The sequence below is a fragment of the Adiantum capillus-veneris genome, chromosome 26 (genome assembly GCF_014529385.1).
Source record: "Adiantum capillus-veneris isolate H3 chromosome 26, ASM1452938v2, whole genome shotgun sequence".
Taxonomy (NCBI): Eukaryota; Viridiplantae; Streptophyta; class Polypodiopsida; order Polypodiales; family Pteridaceae; genus Adiantum; species Adiantum capillus-veneris.
In genome coordinates this window covers 78,172,475-78,190,746 of record NC_140956.1, presented here as the reverse complement: position 1 = coordinate 78,190,746, position 18,272 = coordinate 78,172,475, and the positions used below count along the sequence as shown (strand labels likewise).

Genomic DNA, 18,272 nt, shown 5'->3' with positions numbered 1-18,272 from the left:
TCTTAAATGAAGAAGCGGGTAGAAAAGAGCTCCAAAATCTCTAGCAATATGCGACCAAGGTATCTTTCTTGGTCATTCGAAGATGGTTCCAAGCAGTTCGTATGTTGCGTTCGTACTCTCGAGTTAACCAAGAAGAAATGAAAAGCCGTTTAAATTTCAATCATTTCACTGGCGCTTTCTTGTTCAATAGAAGAGTGGACCACCATGTTCGAGCATTTCCCTTAAAGTAAGAGGTAGCCCTCCGAATCTTGGAGTGCTCAGAGTAATGTTTGTTTTGTTTTGTTTTCGGAGTCGGGTAGGGCACGCTCGGCCGCTCCCCTCATACACCAAAAAAGTATAAAAGAAGAACGACCAAGACTATGCACCTAGAAACCGAAGGCAGACGCTTTTGTCACTAGTTTCCTCTGGACTACGAGAGGCCAGAATTATCTACACTCTTAGGACCATGACTAATCCCTTGAGAGACCCATTTCGCCAACTTGATTTGGACGTGACAGCGACCAAGTACCTCTGTTCAGAGGCCCAGGTACTGCGGGACTTGCTTCGGTCTTCCCTTTGGAGTTTCCTCCTCCAGGTAACTTATCGCTCACCTCACTAAACTGCCTTTGAAACCCGACGATTTTCCCCTAGGAAATGCCATACCCGCTTGGAAGGGCGTCGGCTCACACGTGGCATCCGTTGAGGTTGGTGGTGTCTCCCTTTTGCACCTCCCAACCCCTTTTAGGTGAATTTGACACCCCCCCCCCCCCCCCCCCCCGAGGTGGGAGGGCCCTCCAGAGAAAGCTATATCAAATTGCTATATGAAGGCCGAAGCCCTCGAAGCATCTTGGAACCCAAAAAAAGTGTCAAATTTAATTGACTGTCCACCTTCTTTGAATTCTCGAACTTTCTTGCTTTTATCCTCCAGAAAGTCATACTAGTTGGCTTTATCGAAATTCTTCTTCTTTGCATAAAATCTGTGATCATCGCAGTCCGAACTATCTGAAGACGAGTCCTCTGTAGAACTCTCAGAAACTGGGCGAAACTTAGGCTTCTTTGCCTTTTTCTTGCCCTTTCCGAAGCTTTGCTTTTTGCTTCCGCTTTTTTCCTTTCCCGTCATCTTCGCTCGAGTCAGAAGAGCTAGAAGAACTGTCAGAAGAAGAAGAGACGGAGCGTCTACAATTGGTTGACGATGCAACAAAGATGATGATAAATTTTGCGAAGGACCCGAAATTTGCAAAATTTTTGACCCAAACCTCCTTCGACGAGGTGCACTCACAGTGGCGGTAAACCACGGAGCCACCCCTCAAACCGGCACTCAAACAACCTCCTACTCCAAGGATGTTTACAGAGCAAGAATTGGAAGAGGTGGTTGATACACGAATTACCCAACTTTTTGACGCGAACAACAAAGCCAAAAAGCACGGCAAAAAGCAGAAGAAAGGAACTGACTTCTCGGGTTATTTGGGTCGTCAATCTGCTTTTGCCTGGGCAAGAAAGCAGAAAAAGCATGTCAGATTTGAAGGAGTATCCGGTTTTCTTCTTATCTCCGCCTAAGTAGGCCAATGCGGGCCGTACTCGTGAGAATCTTCTTCGTGATCTCTTCCCGCATCCCCAGATGCAGAGGAAGTCGGCTGATCTCTGTTTGAATCCATAAGTGTCGCTAGAAAAAGGATCGGATTTCCCGATAGAAGAGAAATCGACCGCGCTCTAATACAACTGTAACAAACTTGGACACTCCAAGTCAAGATTCTACTGCGACACAGCAGAAATTCACTTTAAAACAGTTCACAATTCACACTTGATTCGACACGGCCCAACGAGTTCCGTGCCTAGAGATATTGGCCCCAAAGACTGGCGCCCCTTTCGGTATTTCTTTTTATATTAATCTTCGAGCAAAATACAACTCCCGTAGGTGCTCGCTCTCAGACTCTGCGTCCAGATGCTCTGCAGAGGGATACCCCTTGGGTTTATTATAAGGTTACAAGGGATGCTAAAAGCAGAGCCCCAAAAGCTTCTCCAAACAATTGCGTAAGATTTGCTTGCTTTTTCCCACGCAAATTCAGCGCAAAAAGCGGGGGGATTCGTATGGCATGCCACGTCAGCACCTTCTCCACAATTCTCGGATTTCCATACAGTCTGTCGTACAGCCTGCCAGCGTATTTTGCAGCACAAATTCAGGGAATGCCGTACACTGCAATTTCAGCGAGCTGTTTTCAGCCAGGGCTGGTGTGTGTGTACAGTGGGGCAGCCACGTCACCAGTTTGTGACAGCCACTCCATCGCTTCCTTGTGCGGCTTGATCAGTGTCATCTCCGCCTTGGTCATCGTCACATTGGTGTTGTATGGATCGTTGCTCAGTGGGTTTGACGTTCATTCTTTCAAGGTTTTCTTCTTCTCCAATTTTGTCAATAATCCTACATTTTCCCCGATAGCTTCTCAGCAATTGTTGTTGAGGGGGGTGTTATGTTCACTTCCAAATGATTTTCCTCCTACTTACAAGCTTCTCATCACACATGCATTGGCACTTGGTTGTGGGTCAGCCACCATACACCTGTCGGGACAGGGATATTCGGAACATTTAGGGTTTGGACCAACACTTTGCCCTTTTCTAGCCTGTTTTGGCCATTTCATTATTTTTAGGATAAGGGTTTTTGTCACAAGACAGGCACAACGTGCCAATAGAAACGAATAGACTGAACATACTTTTAGCACTTCAATAATAATTGAACAAAAAGAGAGAGAGAGAGAGAGAGAGAGAGAGAGAGAGAGAGAGAGCACGACACGCGACACGGAGTGGCGGAATTCCACCCTAGAGAGTATTGGCCCCAAACCTTGGAGCCCCTTTCGGTATTTCTTTATATTGCATCAACACAGTACAAGCCGGTACTCCAGACTCTGCACCTTCTCCGGGAAGCATGCCAAAGAATCAGCCCTAACCTCATATTTATAGGCCCTTGGCCTAAAAAGCAGTTACAGTGAAAATCCTTCAAAACTCAAAAGCAATGCCAAAAAGCTGCCAGTGCGTTTTGCGGAATTTCGTACAACTGCCACATCAGTAGTCAACACAAAACGTGGAGCGTCCGTACAGCTGCCACGTCATCAGTTTTTTTGTGTGTGTGTGTGTGTGTGTGTGTGTGTGTTGGGGGGGGGGGGTCCTGCTTTATTTTACTTCCTTTATGTCATTGAGGCCCCATCGGACGGGGTCCCCATAAGTTGGTAGAACGACTTCTTCTCTTACTTGTTCTTCTTAGGGTTTAGGCCCCTCGGCCAGGATCTGCAAGTTGGCTCCATTCTTCACGGCTTTGACACGTCAGCAGTTTGTGACATCCCCCCTTGATACCACTGTCACAAGACAGGCACCACGTGCCAATAGAAAAGAATAGACTGAACAGACTTTTAGCACTTCAATAACAATTGAACTGAAAGAGAGAGAGAGAGAGAGAGAGAGAGAGAGAGAGCACAACACGCGACACAGAGTGGCGGAATTCCACCCTAGAGTATTGGCCCCAAACCGTGGCGCCCCTTTCGGTATTTCTTTATATTACATAAACACAATACAAGCCAGTACTCCAGACTCTGCACCTTCTCCAGGAAGCATGCCAGAGAATGAGCCCTAACCTCATATTTACAAGCCCTTTGCCTAAAAAGCAGTTACCATGAAAAGCCTTCAAAACTTAAAAGCTTATGGTCCAAAAGCAATGCCAAAAAACTGCCAACGCATTTTGCGGAATTTCGTACAACTGCCACGTCAGCAGTCGATGCAAAACGCGGAGCGTTCGTATAGCTGCCACGTCATCAGTTTGTGTGTGTGTGTGTGTGTGTGTGTGTGTGTGTGTGTGTGGGTCCTGCTTTATTTTACTTCCTTTATGTCATTGGGGCCCCATCGGACAGGGTCCCCATAAGTCGGTAGGACTTCTTCTTCTATTACTTGTTCTTCTTAGGGTTTAGGCCCCTCTGCCAGGATCTGCAAGTTGGCTCCATTCTTCAAGGCTTTGACACGTCAGCAATTTGTAACAATTTTAATTTCGGTTCTGGTATTTGACAAAGATATTTGCCCGACCTTGCCCTAGGGGGCTCTCTATCCTTTGTCTTGTATCATTCGCAAGGCTTTCTACCTAGAGTTATTGGGCTCACCAAGTTCTACCCATTTGTCTCTCTTCCCTCATTCTCTTGTGGTGCCATCGAATCTCTCTTCCGCTGCACACTCCGACAAGGAGAAGCTTTTTCCAAAGCTAAGTCTAAGATACTATGGGCCCTTCCAAGTTTCAAAAAAGATCAACAATGTGTCCTTCAGACAAGATGCTTGAAAGGTTCACAATGCCTTTCATGAGAGTTTGTTGAGACCTTTCAAGGGTGAGGTGCCAAGATAGGGACCAAAGGAGTAAAATCTAGAGATAGAAGAAACTAAGGAGATATTAGACCTAAGTAGGTGCTAGGACACAAGGAAAGGAACGTGAAGTGTAAGCTTGTCTACACGAGTTCAAGGAAGGGAGATCCAATCTTGATGCAAAGTGGATGCAAGAGGAGGAGTAGGCAGATACTCCTCATATATTAGAGCTTTGCCATGAGGCTTTTGTTAGAGTTCGCATTCCTGTCCCGTGGTAGCTCAAGTATCTCCCACGAGCAGATTAGGGAGTGAGGGCTGTTTTGTGGTTGTGCCCGGCCGCACTTGAGGTAGACGTACCTGTTCACGACGGTGCCCTTCATTGTGTTGCTCACTCAATAGGCTGACATGAGGCGGGATCCTCGTTCCTACGGTCTCCCGGGGTCAGAGTCTAGAGTCTTCTGCAGTTCTGCTACTAAATATGTCTCCCAGGTCACTTTCAGTGAATTTACATATTTATAAATAAATATTTCTCTCTGTAAACAAGCCTCCCAGACTCAAGAGACCATCAGGTGACACCATCTATTGATCGATTTTCTCCAACATGACATGGCCAATTGCCTACAACTCCTCTATGCACCAAATTAAATTAGCCAAGTCGTCTCGGACTTGGGTTTATCCATCTCAGTGGTGATTGTCATCAATGAGCTATCCGACGCTCTCTTTTGGTCAATTCCTCTATAACTTTTCCAAGACTTGTTTTGTAGTCAACCACTCCATCGCTTCCTTGTGCGGCTTGATCACTGTCATCGCCGCCTTGGTCATCATCACATTGGTGTTGTATGGATCGTTGCTCACTGGGTTTGGCATTCATTTTTTCAAGATTTTCTTCTTCTCCAGTTTTGTCAATAATCCTGCATTTTCCCCGACAGCTTCTCAACAATTGTTGTTGAGGGGGGTATTATGTTCACCTTCCAGATGATTTTTCCTCCTACTTACAAGCTTCTCATCACATGCATTGGCACTTGGTTGTGGTCGGCCACCCATACACCTGTCGAGATAGGGATCTTAGGAACATTTAGGGTTTGGACCAACACTTTGCCCTTTTCTAGCCTGTTTTGGCCATTCATTATTTTTAGGATAAGGGTTTTAATTTCGGCCCTAGTATTTGACAAAGATATTTGCCCGACCTTGCCCTGGCTCACTATATATGTAGCCTAGGGGGCTCTCTATCCTTTGTCTTCTATCATTCACAAGGCTTTCTATCTAGAGTTATTGGGCTCGCCAAGTTCTACCCATCTGTCTCTCTTCCCTCATTCTATTGTGCGTGCCATCGTTCTCTCTTCCACTGCACACTCCAACAAGGAGAAGCTTTTTCCAAAGCTAAGTCTTAAGATACTATGGGCCCTTCCAAGTTTCCAAAACGATCAACGATGTGTCCTTCAGGCAAGATACTTGAAAGGTTCACAATGCCTTTCATAAGAGTTTGTTGAGACCTTTCAAGGGTGAGGTGCCAAGATAGGGACCAAAGGAGTAAAATCTAGAGATAGAAGAAACTAAGGAGATATTAGACCTAAGTAGGTGCTAGCACACAAGGAAAGGAACGTGAAGTGTAAGCTTGTCTACACGAGTTCAAGGAAGGGAGATCCAATCTTGATGCAAAGTGGATGCAAGAGGAGGACTAGGCAGATACTCCTCAAATATTAGAGCTTTGCAATGATTCTTTTGTTAGAGTTCACATTCCTGTCCGGTGGTACCTCCAATATCTCTGAGGAGCAGATTAGGGAGTGAGGGCTGTTTTGTGGCTGAGTTCGGCCGTACTTGAGGTAGACATTGTAACAAACTTGGACACCCCAAGTCTAGATTCTACCGCGACACAATAGAGATTCACTCTAAAACAGTTCACAAAAGACAACACGGCCCGACATAGTTCCGTGCCAAGAGGTATTGGCCCCAAAGACTGGCACCCCTTTCGGTATTTCTTTTTATATTAATCTGTGTGCAAAGTACAAGAAAGTCCCTGGGAACTCACACTCAGACTCTACGTCGAGATGCTCTGAGTAATGAGGTCCAAAAGACGTTTTTACTGTTACAAGGGTTGCCCATAAAGCAGAGCCCCAAAATCTCAACTCAAAAGCTTACTGCCCCAAAAGCTGTCACTTAAAAACTTAAAAGCAATCTTCTCCAAAAGAAGCCAACGCTAATTAAGCCCAAAACGGTAGCGCAATTTCCATAAATCCGTACACTACCACGTCAGCATGTCAGTGGATATTGCGGAGGTCCGTACGGCCTGTCAGTGCAAATGTAAGGTGCAGCGGAAGTGAATGTTGAACTTTGCTCAAGATGAGTGCTCCGAACTGTGCTCAAGGGTTCCTTTTACTTACGAAAGGGAGAGCCTTCCGTTCGTTTAGTGAGAGAGTGCAATGATCACAAACAAAGTGAATGACATTGTGAATGAAGGTGCTGAGAGAGAGAGAGAGAAGAACACGACACAAGACGGTTCTCAAACCCTCCTCCAAGGGCCCCCCTCTCTATGGCGAGAGAGGTCTATGCTATTGATTGCACAAATCTAGTACAATGGTCTAGATGCAATGGACTTGCCGACGATGTCGACGACGAGGACAGGCTGAAATCTGTAAACGCTACAGCTGAAATCTGCAAATGCTGACTTTCTGCTGAATACTAACACTGTGTCGGCGAGGACAGCGATGGCAACGACGCGACGACGATGTGCTGAAAACGCAGATGTTGAAATCTGCAGACAGCGGGCTGAATCTGAAAACGCTGATGATTTGACGGTACGACGAGGATCTCTTGCGGGTAGGTGAGATCTGCAAGGCTAGGGGTTGGATCTGTTATGCCTAAGTGCTGAAAACTGAAAACGCTGATGTGCTAGGGCTGATCTAACGCCGGAATTTGCAAACGCTAGGCTGAGTCTGCAAATTGAAAAATGCCAGGTGAACTGTAGCAAAAACGCCAAGTTTGCTCTACTATCTACTGAAATGCTAGGTTGAGTCTGTAGCAGAAAACGCTAGGCTTATCTGTACCCAAAAACGCTATCTGCTATGTTGTTGGCTGGAAACATTAGGCCCCTACCGGTCTTGCTGAGAAGGTGCACTACAAGTTGCTAGAACTTCTACTGCCTCTTCTGCCAGAAAGTGCTAGCACTAGGTTTCTTATACAGTCACTTAGCAAATTTGCCCTACCCAGTTTTCCAACAAAAGTCGCTTATTAAATAACACGTGAAAAATGGATAAATGGGGAAAATGGGTTATGTGCACTGTAAAATGCTCATAATGGGTACTGACTGTCATGTTGATAATCATGTTGTGTGCAACCAGAAGATACGCAACTACTCTAAGTACCTGGACATGCACGGCATGTGCACAGGCTCACAAAGGTGCCAAAACACTTCCTAAGCTGACCTGAACCGTAGACCTGAAGTAGCTTATCCACATGCACATAGGGTTAGATGTGCACGTGACATCCCCTTCTTTTCAAAGTGAGGTACTCGTACCGAACTGCATGGCTTCCTTGTAGTCCGCCAACAACTCTAGATAATCTCTGAAAAACTCTTCATTGACCCACACTGCCTCGTGGGTTCCTCGATACTTGAACTTCATGAAGGTCTGCAATGCTTGCTTCTTTGGTCCGCGCCAAAAGCGACAAAGGGATCTGTGGCTGCTTCAATGCTCCAACTTCGGCAATGGTCGTGCATCTATCTTCTTCAAGAATCTCCGAGAAGGAAAATTCATGAAACCACTTCCAACACAAAATCATGAACATACCCATTCCATGTAGAGTGACTAGAAAAATACTATGCTTCCTAAATGATTGTGCATGCAATTGAAATGAACCAAGTGACGGAGTGCCAAACCGTTCACCAAACACACGCAAAAAGTGAGATCGAATCTTGAACTTTCTGCCTAAACCTACCAAATGTGGAAAATCATAACGGAAATGCCGATGCTTAATGGACAATCTTTCTTGTGCTCTTCTAAGACTGTGTCATGCCAAGGAAGAGACATGGAATGTGAATTCCTTGAATGCAAACTTTTGTTCTTTTCAAGCGCGATCCGCATACATCCGTGCTCACCCGTAAGTGAATCATGTGCATCGTACAATACGGCATGCCTATGAAAAGGAAACACATAAGACGGTAACGAAAATACAAGAAACCGTCACGAATGAAACACTCGAACAATGCATGCTGACTGATCATACGAACACACAATACTTCTTGAGTGGGTTCTTTGGACCTCGGCTCGAGAGCCAAGATCGGTCCTGCGTGATTGATCGTATTTGCAATGAGGTTAGCTTCACTAGAAAAATCATTATCTAAACCATCATCCTTGTGAACAATCACATCTCTATCATGCAAAACATGTGTGTCGCGCTTTGGAGAAGAAAAAACTGAGAGAGTCTCCTTCTCCTATTTCTTTTCAAGCTTCGCCTGCACATTAGAAATGAGAGGTAAAGAATGAACAACCTCCTCACCACGAATGATGACGGGAGAGTCACTTTTGGCATTTAGAGTGAGAATATAGTCTGTCCAATCAATGAGAGGGTTATGCTCATGAAACCATCTAATGCCCAAAATCATATCACATCTTGAAAGAGGAGACACTACAAATTTTCTGTGGGAGGAAGCTTGTTGAACAGTGAATAACACATCAAGGCACCCTCGTGTAATGAGAGTCCATACCAAGAGCGAGGCCCGACACCTTGAGAGGAGATGTCTTGCTAACCTCCAAGCGGGCTCTTTCGACAAGAGAGTCACCAATCACATCATGCATACTACCAAAATCAAACAAGACCGCCATGTGTTGACCATTCACGACAACGATGCGCTAAAAACGCAGATGCTAAAATCTGCGGACAGCGGACTGAATTTGAAAACGCTGGCTGATCTGATGGTATGGGAGCATCTGCTGCGGGTAGGTGAGATCTGTGAGGCTAGGGGCTCGATCTGCTATGTGTAAGTGCTGAAAACTGAAAACACTGATGTGCTTGGGCTGATCCGGTGTCGGAATCTGCAAACGCTAGGCTGAGTCTGCAAATTGAAAAACGCCAGGTGGACTGTAGCAAAAACGCCAAGTCTGATATGCTATTTGTTGAAACGCTAGGCTGAGTCTGTAGCAGAAAACGCTAGGCTTATCTGTAGCCAAAAACGCTATCTGCTCTGTTGATGATTGAAAATGCTAGGCCTCCTGTCAGTCTTGCTGAGAAGGTGAACTGCAAGTTGCTGGTACTTCTGCTGCTTCTTCTGCAAGAAAGTGCTAGCGCTAGGTTTCTTATATGGTCAATTAGCAAATTTGCCCTACCCAGTTTTCCAACAAAAGTCACTTATTAAATAATAAGTGAAAAATAGATAAATTGGGAGAATGGTTTCTGTGCATTGTAAAATGCTCATAATGGATACTGACTGTCATGCTGATGATCATGCTGTGTGCAACCAGAGGATATGCAACCACTCTTAATTGCCTGGATATGCACAGCCTGCGCAAAGGCTCACAAAGGTGCCTGAACACTTCCTAAGCTGACCTGAACCCTAGACCTGAAGTAGCTTGTCCACATGCACATATGGTTTCCCGGGTCAAAGTCTGGAGTCTTCTACAGTTCTGCTACTAAATATGTGTCCCAGGTCACTTTCAGTGAGTTTACATATTTATAAATAAATATTTCTCTCTGTAAACAAGCCTCCCAGACTCCAGAGACCATCACGTGACACCATCTGCTAATCGATTTTCTCCAACGTGACATGGCCAACTGCCTACAACTCCTCTATGCACCAAATTAAATTAGCCAAGTTGTCTCAGACTTGGGTTTATCCATCTCAGTGGTGATTGTCATCAATGAGCTATCCGACGCTCGCTTTTGGTCTATTCCTCTATAACTTTTCCAAGACTTGTTTTATAGTCAGCCACTCCATCGCTTCCATGTGCGGCTTGATCAGTGTCATCTCCGCCTTGGTCATCATCACATTGGTGTTTTATGGATCGATGCTCACTGTGGGTTTGGCGTTCATTCTTTCAAGATTTTCTTCTTCTCAAGTTTTGTCAATAATCCTGCATTTTCCCCGACAGCTTCTCCGCAATTGTTGTTAAGGGGGGTGTTATGTTCACCTTCCATATGATTTTCCTCCTACTTACAAGCTTCTCATCACACATGCATTGGCACTGTGTTGTGGGTCGGCCACCCATACACCTGTCGAGACAGGGATCTTAGGAACATTTAGGGTTTGGACCAATACTTCGCCCTTTTCTAGCCTGTTTTGGCCATTTCATTACTTTTAGGATAAGGGTTTTAATTTCGATCCTAGTATTTGACAAAGATATTTGCCCGGCCTTGCCCTGGCTCACTGTATATGTAGCCTAAGGGGCTCTCTTTCCTTTGTCTTGTATCATTCACAAGGCTTTCTATCTAGAGTTATTGGGCTCGCCAAGTTCTACCCATTTGTCTCTCTTCCCTCATTCTCTTGTGCTTGTCATCGTATCTCTCTTCCGCTGCACACTCCAACAAGGAGAAGCTTTTTTCAAAGCTAAGTCTAAGATACTATGGGCCCTTCCAAGTTTCAAAAAAGATCAACAATGTGTCCTTTAGACAAGATACTTGAAAGGTTCACAATACCTTTCATGAAAGTTTGTTGAGACCTTTCAAGGGTGAGGTGCCAAGATAGGGACCAAAGGAGCAAAACCTAGAGGTAGAAGAAACTAAGGAGATATATCATATTAGACCTAAGTAGGTGCTAGCACACAAGGAAAGGAACGTGAAGTGTAAGCTTGCCTACACGAGTTCAAGGAAGGGAGATCCAATCTTGATGCAAAGTGGATGCAAGAGGAGGACTAGGTAGATACTCCTCAGATATTAGAGCTTTGCCATGAGGCTTTTGTTAGAGTTCACATTCCTGTCCGGTGGTAGCTCCATTTTCTCCCACAAGCAGATTAGGGAGTGAGGGTTGTTTTGCGGCTGTGCCCGACCGTACTTGAGGTAGACGTACTTGTTCACGGCGGTGCACTTCACTGTGTTGCTCACCCGGTAGGCTGGCATGAGGCGGGACCCTCGTTCCTATGGTTTCCAGGGGTCAGAGTCTGAAGTCTTCTGCAAATTTGCTACTAAATATGTGTCCCAGGTCACTTTCAATGAGTTTACATAATTATAAATAAATATTTCTCTCTGTAAAGAAGCCTCCCAGACTCCAGAGACCATCAGCTGACACCAGCATGACTTGACCAACTGCCAACAAGTCCTCTATGGAACTAATTAACTAGCCAATGAGTCCTCAAGTTGTCCGCAAACATCTCGAATGTGTAAGATACTGGCACCTGAATTGTAGAAATTATTGGCAAAACTGATTTTCTACTTTAAGCTTTCGCATTGGCCCCTGCCCAACCATAATACATGGGTGCTATTTCAAAGCAGGAAGGGACCCACCCGCCAATGGGGGCCTTTTTCTTCTTCTTTTTTGGTGGTGTGTGTGTGTGTGTGTGTGTGTGTGTGTGTTGGGGGGGGGGGGGGGGAGAGGGATGGAAATTTAAAATTAAAAAAATCCAGCTGTGAGAAAAGCGACAGAAAAGCTGAAGTTTACAAGAAGCAACTTATTTTTCAGCAGGAAAAAACCTCTTACCTGCAACCCTTGTGGTGTCAACAAATGAATCTCTATCCGCGTGCATTTTCTGCCAAGTCACAAAATACAACTGATGAGGAGTACGATACGCAAACACCCAAACGCACACAGATCACACGGTGAAAGAGGCTGACGCTATAATCAGGTTGAGCTCCTGGGCGCCCGTAAAGTTTCCCACACAGGAATGCGTTACGTTAGTGGGTTTGTGAGCCGTGACGACATAGTTCCAGATGCTCATCTTGAGCAGCTGCTTGCCTCGTCTGCGGACACACACTCTCACCTGCTCAAAAAACGCTCAAAAACACAGCGAGGGAAACTTCAGGTCCTCTCTAATTACAGAATCTCATTACCATTTTTCTACCCAAAAAAAAAGAGAGTTATGACACGTCAAAAGCAACCTCCTTTTCAATAGAACAATTGCATCATTTAAATTCATGAATTTAAACAAGGTGAATGGTGATGTTTACATTCTAAATCAGGGTGAATGGTCATGTTTGCATTCTAAATCAATATGAGACTCTCAAGTGAAGGGACCCATTGACAAACTAAACACCAAAGAAGATGTCAATGCTTCACATGTAAAGGCAAATTCAAAGAATAATCAAAAACTCAAATGTACGCCTAACTCCCTTCTTCATTAATGCTAAAGCCAAATCATATTTTTGGCCTGCTATATATGTTAGCTATCGGTTTGTCATTCTTATGTTACTCTATTTCTTGTGGATGGTTGATGAATGAAATAGGGAAAACACATGTGCTCTCTCGTACAAGGTAGCATAACACTAGTTAACTCTTCCTTTTGCACTCAATGCCTCGATATGCAAGCATGCTTCTATCTGAATTGACTCATGAGCTAATGCTACCTTCAATAGCTTTTTGGAGATTTTGTGCATATAGGGATGTTATGCGAGCAGCATAACAATAGACACTTTCACATGACAACCGCACGGGGCTAATCTTAAAGGGACCTATCATTTGTTCTAAAAAGAGCCTGAGTTCTAAACTATTAATTTGAAGACCTTGATACATGACGGTTAGTCTATTTTGTTGGTTTGTTGTAATGAGTGTTTGTTACATGATATCATTTATGTTCATTGTGCAAATTTTCCATCTACAACATCAGATTCTAGTAGAACTAGGGTTGATTTTCATGAAATTGAAACTCATGGTTTAATTAGAAATACAGTGTAATCATTGCCCATGTACAGGGTTTCATAGGTTGTGGTCAAGCTTGTCTTCTTGATGTAACATTGTTTGTATAACATGCAAATGATTTGGTAGTTGCTTTCATGTTTATCATACTAGCCAATTTCATGTATGTATGTGATTGATTTTGCAATAGACTCTTTTATTATTTGTTTCTTTTTGTTTCTCATGTTGCAAATTCCTATGCCACACATGGTGCTTGTAATGGAAAATTTTATTTCCCTTGGCAATGCTCGTCATAGTTGTTGGGGTGTAAGCCAGGTGGCCGTGGGAAACCACCCTTACTTACTTTTTTCTCTAATCAATATAGGGAGAGAAAGTGAGAGAGTTGACTCACTCTCTCACTTTCCTCTCCACTAACCTACTGTGTTGTGCTTCATCCCCTTCTCCTTCCCTCTCTTGCACACTCCGCACACGCACACTCCGACCCCATCAACTGGTATCAGAGCCAGAACCGTCACTCCTTGTTTCCCTCACCGCATGTGCAACCCCCCTTTGGATCTTGGCAATGGAACTGTGAGGACCCTGATCTCTACAGTGAAGTCAAGTAGCAGAGAATTTTAGCATTGAGCAAAGAGTACACCTCTAAAGCAGCTCGTAATTGTTGGACAACTAGATAGCGTGTGTAGAGCATCAAATTGGAGAGCTTGTGAGCATAGCTGGGGAGAATTAAGCTCACTAGCAACAGGCGCATATTGGGGGACAAGACCAAAATCACTAGTGCACAAAGAAACCAGCATGAGCAGTTGAAATCGAGTAGCACTAGGCATAATCGATAGCAAATTGGGACAGCAGTGAGCCAAGTCGGAGCAGAGTTAGACGGTGTAGATTGGGACAACAGCGTGTGCAGGTTCTGGAAGTTTTTTCTCATGGCACTGAACATGTGAAAATTGAACTGGAGTCCGACAACGCTCCTACAAAAATCTGACAGATCGATTGGCTACGGGCAGTCGTTAGAGACTCGGATTGCAAGTTCGACAGATATTTTTTTACAAACATTTTTTTTAAAAGGATGTATGTGTGTAAAGGTGTGTTCACACACACACACACACACACACACACACAATCTCTGCGTACATACTTGGACTCGACTGAGAGACGGATTTTGTAACATTTAATGGTCTAGTAACTTGTGTGTAGCAGAAAATAGCATGAACATCGTGAGCATATCATTAGAATAGCTTCCTACATAACAAGAGTGCTTGGGTGGAGAGAGCAACAAAAAGTATAACACCTAGTTAGATAGCATGAACAATACTTCAAAAGAGAGAGAAATTAAGCAATTGACAATAATTGAGGACCGGATTTGCATGGAGCCGGTCCCCCCTCCAAAAGGCTTTGTATTATGGTTTCTCCCATCGAGAGAGACATTTTACAATACAATTCTTTGTGTTCCTTCAATACTAGCTAGTGCAGTGAAGATGGAAACTTCATGCACTAAGCAAAACACTTATCAAACACAACATCAATTCCCTCACGGTCTTAGACCCAAGACCTCACACACCTTCGAAGATGGTGAGAGCTAGCGGGGTATGAGAGTAGATTGAGAGGAAGAAGGAGTATTCTTACGAGAAAGATGTACATCTCCTCACATAATCACTCATATTAGCATAGCTTAGCTTAGTAATTAGCATGGTAGAGGAGATGAGCATGCATTGAAGCTTGGATCTTGGTTGGATTTGCATCACAAAGCCAAGAGTTGTTGATGTAGGCCTCGCTTCTCACAAGCTTGGAGTAGGCGGTAAGCGTTCCATTAAAGCTTGAGAAGGAGAGAGTGTAACATTTAATGGGCTAATAACTTGTGTGTAGCGGAAATGAGCATGAACATAGTGGGCATTTCATTAGAATAGATTCCTAATGAGAATTACAAGAGTGCTTGGGTGGAGAGAGCAACAAAAAGCATAACACCTAGTTAGATAGCATCGACAATACTTTCAAAAGAGAGAGAAATTAAGCTAATGACAACAGTTGAGGACCGGATTTGCATGGAGCCGGTCCCCCCTCCAAAAGGCTTTGTATTATGGTTTCTCCCATCAAGAGAGACATTGTACAATACAATTCTTTGTGTTCCTTCAAGACTAGCTAGTGCAATGAAGATGAAAGCTTCATGCACTAAGCAAAACACTTAGCAAACACAACTTGAATTATCCCCGTTCTCAGACCCAAGACCTCACACACCTTCGAAGATGGTGAGAGCTAGCAGGGTATGAGAGTAGATTGAGAGGAAGAAGGAGTATCTTACGAGAAAGATGTACATCTCCTCACATAATCACTCATATTAGCATAGCTTTAGCTTAGTAATTAGCTTGGTAGAGGAGATGAGCATGCATTGAAGCTTGGCTCTTGGTTGGATTTGCATCCACAAGCCAAGAGTGTGTCGATGTAGGCTTCTATCTCACAAGCTTGGAGTAGGTGATGAGCTCTCCATTAAAGCTTGAAAGAGATAGTCTTCTCTTTCTTCACATGTGAGATTGTGTGTGAGTGTGTGTGTGATAATGCCTTGCAAAAATCAGCCCCCTCTCTCTCTTGGGCGAGCCCTCTTGCTATTTGCTCTTGTTGAGCCCTCATTGGCTCTCCCCAAGTCAAGCCAATGACTATTAAGCAGCATAAGTGATAGCCTTCTGACATGTGTCCCCCTTTCCCCTTTTGTGAGAGCTTTAGGTAATTAAATAATTAAACTAAACTCTCACTAGACCCCTTTGCCTCCTGGCCAATAGGAATTAGGCAAGCCATTGGGCTCCTGAATGCTCATTGGACCCCTTGTGAGACTGCCCAATAGTCTTCTAGGAGACTTAATTCTCATTGGTTTCTTTTATTAAATGTTTTTAAATTAATTAAACTAGATTTACTCTAGCTTAATTCTCATTGGTCCACTTCAAGGGTCATCCAATAGAAACTAGGCACACCTTGTGGGCATGTGGCCTAGGGAGCTAACATGTGTCCCTCATTCCCTTTGTGTAAAGGGAGCCTGTGTGTGTGTGTGTGTGTGTGTGTGTGTGTGGCTTTCTCTCTCATCCCCTAGAAGAAGGGCTCGCCCCCTCCCATGTAGGGATATGTGTTGACTTTGGAGAGCACACAAAGCATCCAATTCCCCCCAAGCTTTAACCCTTTGGACACAACCTTTGAATTTTGGAACCTTAGCATTTTGGAAGTCTTGATGGGCTGAACCTATCTTTCTTTAGAAAGTTTGGTGCACCACCTTGGTTTTGTAAGGTAGCCTCCCATCTATCCCATAGGTTAAGGAAAACGGCCTCATAAGATGGGTAGTCTTCAAGGAATACCTGTTTATGTTGAAGTAGACACTTCCAAAGACCCTCTGGAGTATCTCCTTACCCAAATTTGGCAAGAAAAATTGCACGTAGCCTCTCCCAATTGGTTTTGTTTTGAGGTTGCAAGGCCTCGTACCATGCCTTAGCCTCCCCTTTGAGAACGAGTGGAAAAACACGCAGCTTTACCTCTTCTTGATCTCTCCCAGAGATGAGGTGTGCCATCTCCAAATTATCCAGAAATTCTTGTGCATCCTCACCATTTTTAGAATGAAAGGTAGGAAAAGTGCTTGACATTTTTACAATACAAGGAGGCTTGTGTACCACAAAGTTTTGACTACGATGAGTGATCACATCAAAATGAAAATATATACATCAAGTGTTAGTTCATAATTTATCATAGGCAAAATAAAAGGGTTGATTGAGGCATTAATTTCATTAAGGCGAGTGGGTCCAAAAATTCTCCTAATGGTTGCTTGAAATCTAAATTTTGTAGCAATTATGATGTGCACAGATTGACGAGCTATGGGTGTAAAAGGAGAAGCAGCTCCAGGTCGGTTCATATGACAGTGTGTTCTCCTTTTTCTTTCTCTTGAAGAAAGTTTCCTTTGAGTGGATCGCTATCTAAGCGCCTCTTGTCCCTACCTCAAAACAAAATAAAAACATGGACATCAAATGAATCATCATAATTAATGAATGGAAGAATGATGGGATTTGGAGATGCCAAGATTTCACCAAGTCTTTCTGCTCCAAACATAAAAACAATGCGTTGTTGGTTTAAAAAAATTGCGATCTACACAAATGTTAATTCTGATGCGTTGTGAAAAATGAAAAGCATATGGTGCAACTCTATTGTTCATGAGAAGAATAGAAGGCAATTAGGAAAGTTCCTCAGTGGGGGCACCACTTTTATGAGAGCGGATTTTTTGAGATGGGGCTCAACTCAAGGCTCCCACCAGACAACCACTCCGTGAGACCCTACACACGCATATTTCTTAGGGGCACCACCCTCTTTTATGGAGAAAGAAGGAAACCAAAACAAACCATATACAACACACACACACACACACACACACGCTCACACCTTCCTTATGTGCTTCAACACAAAATGCCCTTCAACCATTCAACACACACTCCTTAAGCAGCACAAACTAACGTGCAAAGATTGACCTTCACCATATTAGTGCTCATATACTTCTAAGAAAAGCAAGCACAAAACCTCAAAACTCAAAACACCATAATGCACAAATACTTGACAACTCCTTTCCTTTCCCAAAAGAAGAGACTACTTACACACATAAGGCGGCATGCATAGAGAGCTCTTCTCCATCTATGCAGCCCCAAGACTTACTTACACACAACATAAGGAGAGAAGCCAAGCAAATAGACACCATGGTGCACAAAAAAAACCTTCTCAACAAACAAGCAACCCAATGAGCACAAAATATGAGAAGCTGCCAAGATATGCTTACCAATTTTACATGCGTTTAGAGCAAAAGTGTGACGACGACACCCCAATTGCAACAATTTGTTGATCAAACCATGAGATAGATCATTGAACTTGATATCCTTGCTCTCATATAGAATCTACAATCCTTATTTAGGGATGAGTATGGTAAGAGAAATGTTTGCAAGAGAATGGTAGCAATAGCATATTGATGCTCTCTCTATGGTGCCGCTTATGATAGTGAGCTTAGGAAATGGATAGGGAGACAAGAGGAGAGAGAGATTAGGGCTTCCCTAACCTTAGAGGAGCTTATTTGCAGCAATGGAGTAGGTGTGTGTGTTTTTGTGCTTGCCAAAGGGCCTTTTTATAGCTGTACAAGACCTTGGGTTAGGTTAAACTTGACTAGGGTAGGTAATTAACC

General features: G+C 43.9%; 1 protein-coding gene across 1 annotated transcript in view; it reads right to left on the bottom strand.

Annotated features, from left to right (window-relative positions):
- The window catches only part of LOC147423699 (DNA damage-binding protein 1a-like), a 45,706-nt gene extending 33,434 nt beyond the window's left edge, over positions 1-12,272 (bottom strand). Inside the window, exons 1-2 of the mRNA XM_086502135.1 lie at positions 12,067-12,272; positions 11,933-11,981 (exon numbers count right to left, since the gene is read on the bottom strand). Coding sequence (XP_086358261.1) covers positions 11,933-11,981; positions 12,067-12,170 — 153 coding nt within the window. The 5' untranslated portion in view covers positions 12,171-12,272. The remainder of the gene's footprint in view (positions 1-11,932; positions 11,982-12,066) is intronic.
- Between the last annotated feature and the right edge of the window lie 6,000 nt (positions 12,273-18,272).